An 8,788-nucleotide genomic window follows, 5' to 3' on the forward strand; every position below is an offset into this window, starting at 1 on the left:
AATACATGATTTTATTTTATATGTGAATGAGTTGACTAGTGGGTCTCAACAAATGTAGATTGCAATCATTAACTTCAATTTTGGCCAATAAATAACAATGCATATAAGAAAGAAGAAACCGCACTACCTTCAACACCATATTCTATACACGTTTTTCTTGTATCTCCTGCTTTTGGTGAGTGCCAAATGGGTCTCACTTCCAATTTTCCACATTGATGTCCTTACAATTTTCACACTACTTGATATTTAATACCTATGCACACGCGTGATGAACAAGAATTTATCAGAACCATGATTCATGCTGAAAAACAAAAATCTGAAACAGAAACACCAACCCACTGCCAAAGTTTTGGGACCATAATGAAGACGTCTCAGGATTGAGAGGACCAAAGAAAAATTAAATCAGTGAAGGCTGACGCGGCTCCCATCCCAGGCCTCAAGAAACTTCGGAGCCATACCTAAGCTGCCACCAGGCACCACCTCCTTCGCCACCCGTAAAATCTAAAGACACACGTGTCATTCTCCAGATTAATCCTCTTCTGTCCCCGTGAAAGCTTCCATCTTCGCCACTTTCCTCAATATTTTTTCTCTCTATTACCATCAATCATTTGTCACCCTCTCTTCATATTTCTTACACGTGTCTCACACGTGTAAGCCCATCTTCAACCTGTCCAATTAGAGTTAACATTTCTGGTGGTTAGCGCCACTTGAGGTCTTAAGATGGTCCTCACCCTGACCCTCCCCTGTTTTAATGTATTTAACTATTTATCCCCAACACCTAACTTGTTCGTTTCAGGCTGCTGAAGCTCTTTCTCTCTCTCTGCTTCTTTTCTTTTTATGTGGAGGCAAATTGCTTGCTTCTTTGGTTTCTTCTCTTCCACTTCTTAGCAATCTAGCAACGGAAGGTGATTTTCCTTCGTGGGTTTTCTTCGTATGGGGCTCTCAAGTTTTCCTAGTGCATCTGAAGGGGTGCTTCCGGTGCTGGTTATGAACACGGTTCTATCTGTGGCTCTGTTGAAGAACATGGTCAGGTCTGTTTTCCAAGTGATGGGTGCTAATTGGACTCTTGAAAATTACGAGCAAGACGAAGACCCAGATGAGTATCCTCAAGAACATGCAGGAGAGAGAAGAATATCGATAACCCAGTTTAAGTCCTTGACCAACAATAGTGGAAGTGGCAGTGATGGTGGTGGTGAGAGTGGTCGGAGAGGTGGTGCTACGGTGGAATGTTGTGTGTGTCTATGTAGATTTGAAGCTGACGAGGAGGTGAGTGAACTGTCTTGCAAACATTTCTTCCACAAAGGGTGCTTGGACAAGTGGTTTGACAATAAACATAGTACCTGTCCTCTTTGTCGATCAACTCACTAATTGATGGAAATTTTTGTCCTAAATAGATGTTTAGGATTTTGTGGGAGAATATTTTTGTTCACTTTTTCGTAGCTTTGCTTGGCTTTTTTTGTGGTTGATTTTTTAGCAAAATTTGTTAAAGCATATTACATGACAATATCTATTGTCTTGCCTTCTTTGTATCTAGCAAAAGTTCCATTTTTATACCTTAAGTTTCAGCGTGTGCAACAGCACAAGTGACAAGAACATTTCAGAATAGATCATCAAGGGGTTTGGACCTATTTTTAACTTCTCAATTTTCTCTAGTTTTTGCCATAAAAATCATTACTCTACTCTCAGATAATTAAAGACTGAGCAAAGTGATGTTGGATTATCTTCATAAAGATATTTGCAAAGACATTTAAAAAAGAAATCAGAGAAGCTGCCATTAGGGCTTGCATTAAAAGAAATAAATCTTAAATTGGGAGCTTCCTTGTAGGAACATGGACTAAAAGTAATAGATAAAATATGGAGAAATTACCACAGTAATTAATTACAATATCAGAGAAATGAAAGGGAGAGAGTAGGAGATACAAAGGCTATACCAATAATCATATATGTAGTCTTATTTGCATACAAAGTTATTTATGGGCTGGGTAGAAATTACCCAGACTGAAGCTTTGTTGCATAGATGGATTGCTGCTTGTAATTTCTCAGCCAGGCAACCACATATCCACTTGTTATATCAGAACCTCTTGTGCTCTAACTTAATGAACTCCTCAGCTACAGTATCAACACTTTCACTGCAGATTTCTTTATCACCCAGCTTAACACAAATAGGTGGTTCCTGATGATGTTCTGCAACATGATTCCTCTTTGGAGGATCAAGAAAATACATGTATCCATTGTTGAATGATGAGTCCTGGAAGCTGTCATATGAGGCATCCCAATTGTTGGTGGGGCTTTTGGCATGATGATGATGATGGTGATGTTGATATTGGTCGGACATTTTCAGTCACTTTTTCTTGCTTATGGACAGGCTCTGAAACTACAATGTCTTTTGATTGTATCTTTTGGCAAGAACTGGGTTTTTATAGACCAGTTTTATGATGAGAGTGAATCTGATACCTTCACCTTTTGACCTGGATGATGTAATTTTTAGCCATCCTTATGAATAAAAGAATCTGGAAAGTGAAGCAATGAGCTTTGTATTTAGACCAAGTTGAGATATTAGTGGGGAATTTTATGCCTTTCTCTGGAATATACTATGTGCTGGTGTGGGATAATCTCCATGTGCTCATAAACATATATTACGGAAAACAATTGACGGATGAAAGCCATCCAGTTGTAGCTTGTCATCCTGCGAAACTTTGAAGTATTCTGGTGAAACTTCTAATCAGATACGTGACTTGAATCATTAGGCTTTGTTTGGTTCTCCAAGCAAGTTGGTCCAAGCCTACCTATGCTAAACGTTTTCAAATTTTTTATCACCAAGTCAAAAGTTAATGAGTTTTTGTTCATCCAGATTGATTTGCTGAGACTTGCAAAGCTGGTAGGAGGGTAGCTTTGTAGATGAAGGATGGATTTTGCAGTAACAACAGAGGGGGCCTTTTTATTTAATACTTTTAGCAGTTGCAAGAAACCAACAGATACATATGCAAGCACAGTTTTACTTTCTTAATGTAAATGGCAGCTCCCGTGTCAAACCTCCCCCTCTGACGTTTACTTTAGAAATTCTTGCAGCCACTGAGCTTCCAATTGAAGTTATTATCAAGTGTTTGGCACTGGCCACCATCAGCATACCAACTGCTATGCTCATACCTGTACTCTTCCACATTCACTGCCTGTGCTGGAGAATGCACCAGCACCAGGCGGCGATTAGCAGCAGTTCTGAATTCACCATCCACAGTTGCGTTGTTGAACATGTCATCCTCTGAAAATAGGGTACCATCCATGCCACAAACAGGCTTCCATGATTGAACATGGTTTGGTGGTGCTTTGAGGGCTTAGGAGAGCAAGGCCTTGGCAGCATCTGGATGCTAGATACATGGCTGTAATGCGTACCATGATTCTTCTTGCGTGGAAAAGTTCTGATGTTGGAACCCAAAACTTCTTCGCATTTTTGTTGAAGTTGATTTACAATCACTAGCAACAAAAGCTTAAGTTTTGGGTTTCTTGGCTGTGCATTTCCTTGCGGATCAAACTGATATTTATAAGCTTGAAGGTTTTTTTTTTTTTTTTTTTCCAAATAAAGTTAAGGCTGCATCTCATTCTCATGAGCAATTTTTTAATAAAAAAAAAAATCGCTATTTGTATTCTCCAATTTGAGTGGACGCTATGCTTTCAAGGAGTGCTATGGTCAGGAAATACATATTTCTAAAACAAAAGTGGGACATGATTCACATTCCTCCAAACACCCTTTTTTTGTCCTGTATATTTTGATTTTTCCATGAAATAATAAGTAGAATAGAAAATGTTGCATATGCATAGATTATTACTTGAACATTATTTATCAAGCTTTATATTAGCAATTGTCTTGTATAAGAAAATTTTATCAAAATTGCTCAAGGATGAGTTGGAGCTACTAAAGGCAAGGACGATCTTTTTTGGAAATTGCATATTTGCATGAAAGATACTAAAATATGCATTCATAATATCAGGTTGAAATTAAAAACTTTCCCAAGCAAAGTTCAATGCGATTATAACTTACTTGTCTCTTTAAAATATCCATATTAATATATTGTAATTTTCTCGATATTTTCTTGTCCTACACAAAGAACCTGGCTTTATTCCCAAATACGTTTCACAAGGTCTCCGTATGTAGCCTTTTCACAATAAATTTGGTCATGTTTGTGAAACGTGGCATGGACCCATTAGCATTTTTAATCCCAACCACCTAGACCTGAGGCTTGAATGCCAATCCTGCCTCTTGCCCTGCCAGCCAACTCCTCATAAAATCAATACGCAGATGCAAATATTCTTCTCTCATTTTTTTTTTTAATTTCCAATTTTTAAAATATTTTCCATGGATGCCACCATGTTGATTTATTCTTGATTCCCACCAAATTAAGCCTTTAATATGCATAAAACAAAGTAGGGCCCAAGTGCCACCACATTAGTGAGCTAGACGTGGCTAATGGACTAAATCAAAATTGACCTCAATTCAATTCAATTTTAGATTTAATTTTAATTAATCTGATCTAAGAGGGGAATAACTGCCCAGCTACTGCCAGCTTCATTGCCAGAGAAGCAATGGCCTACCTTTCAGAATTATTCAAACTTACATTTGGAAAAAATCACAATAGGTGTTCCATTACAGGGCAAGCTGTTTCCGACATTATATGACATTGCTGAATACTAAGTAAATGATAGCTTAACGGTCATATCTAGGAAGACGTTTTAACAAGGAAAGCAAGAGAAAGAATCACCGCCAAAAAATATCCACTTGTACCCATAACCAGACATGTAGAATCTTGCTGCATGTTCGTATACTGGCTTCTTTGTCATCATGCATTGTATAATAATGGTTGAGACGGACATCAAGCTTGGTAATTGTCTCCGTTTTGATAATGCCAACGTAAGAGTCGATCTGATTTTTAACCATTACAGCTGCTGTAATTCAAACGAAAGGATGATTTCTGGGAATCCTCGACACATTGTAAACATACAAACTAGAAATGGCTACACTCAGTTAACAGCTGAGAAACCATCAGCAAATTACTTTCTTTGAAAGAAGCTTTAGAGAATTTGTGATTAAAGGAGGATAAAAAATGCAAACAAATATAACGAATCAAGGTGTTAATGACATGGAGGAATAAATCTTCTCATAACAAAACTCCCCTATAGGGGGAAATCAGAAGCTCAAACTATTTTTTGGAGTACTTGTAAAATCAAGTTCTACCCATAGTAAGAGAAGTACACAAATGCCCAGTAATGACTCGGCTGTTACCATCACAGCAAGTTCTCCATCAGCTCAAATGGATATGTTCTGCCTTTGAATAAAAACCCAAATCCAGAAGACAGCTATATACATAATTTGACCCTATGAAATCCAAGAATTCACCCAACTCTCCAAACATTTCCGAATTTAGTTGGCGTGCACCGGTGACATACCACAGTTGTCACACGTTCGCGCTTGGACCTTCATAAGGAGTCTCAGAAGCAGCATATCTCTGCCTAAGCTTTACAGAAATAGATACTGAAACTTACCTAAGAAAATTACCCACTTTCTCTCATGCAATTCCCAGGCAAGAGAAATTTATACTTATCAGCATTTTCTAATAGATAGGATGGTAGGTGAACAGCTGAGTAGGAATGAGGAATTGGTCCCATTTTTCCAATTATTTCCTTGAAAGTGTACTCCTCTGGAAGCATATCAAACAAATCAGCACCCTCACATATTTTTTGCTGGACTCTTTCAGGGTTCAAAAAACGCTTGAATCTGACTCTATCATAATGGCTGTAAGCTTTCATCTTGAATGTAAACTCACTTATTCGACGAAAGCAAAAGCTACAATGCCACCCTGCATCTGCCAAAATGTCATCTGCCTGGCGATAATGTGCATACCGTGTCTTCCCTGACTGATACCTGTGGATTGAAGCTCTCCAGCTGTTATTATCCATGAGAAACTCAAAAGAATAGAGATAATTCTTCAGCCGAAGATGAAGAACTGAAGGTATATCATCACACCATCTCAAGAGATTAATAGTATGCCTGCTTGGTATCTCATCTACATCTGACATTATCAACAAGTCATCATCAGAGATCCCCGCTACTTTAATAAGCTGATCCAATGCTACTCGCTGATATGCCTCCTCAACAAATGGGTTCTCTCCTTTCCTAAATCTCCCTCCAACAGTTCCATAAGTCAATCTGGGTTCCACAAATTTGAACTCATCCCGATGGTTTGCAAAATAGAGAAGCTTTTCAGTGCCAGTAAATGTTGAATTAGATTCAAGAAGAATGAACTGTGTGACATAAGGGTACAACTCTTTCCACCGTATTTTGAGAATATCTAGCTCATTACTGAACAAAACTGCATCATAAACACGCCTAGGAAACTCACGAGTCTTCCACCCATGGAGCTTGCAGAGGTTCTCCATCGACACATTTTCATGATAATAATGTGAGATTTCATTGAAGGTTCTGGGCGGTTTTTCCCATAGTGGTCTCAGGAAGTATGAGATCTTCTGTCCATGCACATAGATAACACAGACACATGTTGGCACAAGAATGAATAGAAATAACATGGTCTTTAAATCTATGCCACGGAGGATACAGCGGAGTCTGGACATGCTCAAAACTCTGCCCGAGTCCTGCACATCATCAAAGCAGTTCATTTTCGTTATATCAAAACTATTTCAGAAGAAAGCATGAAGCTAAACAATTTTCTATCTATGACATTTGATAGCCCTAGAAAAGATACATGGAAAAAATATAACAAAGGAAACCATATTTAAAAAAAAAAAAAAAAAAGAGATACACAAGACAACATGTTTCATTTTTTTAGCTCAGATTGCTTAAAGATGGACGAAAGCTAATGAAAACAAAGATTGCTCTGTTCAATTCCTGGAGGAAAGCTAATGCAAACAATGATTGCTTAAAGGTGGCTTCTTTTTCCGAAGATGCTTCAAATGTTCTCCAAATTAGTGGAAAAGTAAAGACAAAATCACAGCTTCCAGCAGGCGAAGAAAACACCCAGAATCAAAGGACCCAGATATTGCAAATTCATCAGCATCCTTTTCTTATATAATCAAATTTAAAATTTCAATGATTATTTAAGAAGGAAGAGAGAAGAGGGGGTGGATGGAGCGGAGGGGGCGCTGATTTCCTGAATGAAATATCCACGAACCCATCTTTTTCAAACTGAAAAGCCCTCAACAGTGATATGTAAATCCCCAAACAAGCATTTTCAGAAAAGCCCAACACTCAATTATATAACTTTTGAAACAAGAACAGTTGAATTTCAAAGTAAAACTTGAAAGCAAATCTGGAATTCAAATTGACATAATTGCACATATGAAACTCCTTAAAATCCAGTGAGCTAGAATCACATCACATGCATCTATTAGCAACATTCTATGGGGAAAAAAAAACCATTCCTCACTTCAGTAACCGAACAAAGATCCAATTGGGTTCTAATAAACAATTGAAACAAATCGAGCAAATAATGAAAACCCTTGAACTACAGAAATACCTGGCCACAAACATCACCGCAGATATCATCAGTCTTCTTGGAGCAGTAATGTCCACCGTTTTCACTCATCATCCACCACATTTTGATTCTGCTTTCCCCTTTGTTTTTCCTTTTGAAATTATAATCTACCCACCAGACAAATTCCACCAATCTCGAAACCCCACTTTTGCAACTTCTCCCAAAACCAGATCAGCAACCACGAAATGATCAATAGATCCCCTCAAAAACCCTTGCCAAATGAGCAAGTCCCCCTGCTTCAAAACAAACCCCAACCACGATCTCCGCTTCTCACCAGCGAAGAACCAGCAAATTTAGCCGTTTTATTGACCCTCTCAAAATGACTCCCCTTTTACAAGAAAGCACAAAAGCTTCGATAAAAGAGATGGCCCTCAAAAATAATATTGAAAATTGGAGAAAGAAATAAAAAAATATAAAGGAAGTAAAGGAAAGGGTATGGCCTATTTCACTTTGCTAATGATGGCAGTTGTAAAGACTCCGTCTATGTCTGTTTGCTTTAACCAGAGGTATGTTGAAGAAGAATGAGCCGTTTCCATGGATTTTATATAGAAGAAGAGTATTATTTTTAGATTTACCAAATTACCCTTACATCGGCTGGGGGATGGAAGGAAAGGTTAGGACAATTATGTCATTTGGCTCCTGACGCGTCTACGACTGGCTCAAGACAAGTGTCCCTCTTGTGTGCTTTCTTCGACGAGGATTTTAATACAGGTTATTAATTCTAAATTCTAAAAAGCTTATTTATTTTAATTTTTTAAAATAATACAAGGTTAATTTTGTAATTTAAAAATTGGAAGATGTTTTGGATTGGACTGGACGCACATGGGTAACGGAAATATCTTTTTCTTTTCTTTTCTTTTTTTCTTTTATAAATTTGGTAGAGAATATGTTGGAAAGAGGAATGGATATTAAATTTAATAAATAAAAGTGCTTCGATGTTTTCCAACAATTATGGGAAGAAAAAGAATTAGGGGATAGTTAAAAATAAAAATGTGATTAATTATAAATTTTATATTCACAAATATATTAATAAAAATTTTAAAATTTATCCAATTATGAAATAAAAGTTCAATTTATTCAACATTTTTGGATGGAATTTATGAAAATTAATTTATGTGAAATTAGAGCTGAGAAATATCTAAGACGAGAGGAAAATAATGATATATTTTTAAATTTACTATTATATTTTTCTTTTTTATTCTTTTTATTATTCATGTAGGGATATATATGTAAATTTAAAATAAAAG

At 37.1% G+C, this 8,788-nt stretch overlaps 2 protein-coding genes across 2 annotated transcripts; one reads left to right on the plus strand and one right to left on the minus strand.

Annotated features, from left to right (window-relative positions):
* Positions 1–54: 54 nt before the first annotated feature.
* On the plus strand, positions 55–1,636 carry LOC110628158 (probable E3 ubiquitin-protein ligase XERICO). Its single transcript, XM_021774677.2, has one exon. The coding sequence runs from the start codon at positions 934–936 to the stop codon at positions 1,366–1,368; it is 435 nt and encodes a 144-aa protein (XP_021630369.1). The 5' UTR covers positions 55–933; the 3' UTR covers positions 1,369–1,636.
* A 194-nt stretch (positions 1,637–1,830) lies between these two features.
* On the minus strand, positions 1,831–8,052 carry LOC110628536. Its single transcript, XM_021775253.2, has 2 exons — positions 7,524–8,052; positions 1,831–6,642 (listed from the first exon to the last, which is right to left on the minus strand). Exons 1-2 carry the CDS (start codon positions 7,602–7,604, stop codon positions 5,545–5,547), a joined length of 1,179 nt encoding a protein of 392 aa, XP_021630945.1. The 5' UTR covers positions 7,605–8,052; the 3' UTR covers positions 1,831–5,544.
* Between the last annotated feature and the right edge of the window lie 736 nt (positions 8,053–8,788).

The sequence above is a fragment of the Manihot esculenta genome, chromosome 12, assembly GCF_001659605.2.
Source record: "Manihot esculenta cultivar AM560-2 chromosome 12, M.esculenta_v8, whole genome shotgun sequence".
In the NCBI taxonomy this organism is placed as follows: Eukaryota; Viridiplantae; Streptophyta; class Magnoliopsida; order Malpighiales; family Euphorbiaceae; genus Manihot; species Manihot esculenta.

Bases quoted from the DNA above. Each gene is read 5' to 3' on its own strand.
- LOC110628158 (XM_021774677.2), top strand. From the start codon at position 934: ATGGGGCTCTCAAGTTTTCCTAGTGCATCTGAAGGGGTGCTTCCGGTG.
- LOC110628536 (XM_021775253.2), bottom strand. From the start codon at position 7,604: ATGTGGTGGATGATGAGTGAAAACGGTGGACATTACTGCTCCAAGAAG. The intron at 6,643-7,523 runs GTATTTCTGTAG...GATGATGTGCAG, and splicing joins GCGGTGATGTTTGTGGCCAG to GACTCGGGCAGAGTTTTGAG.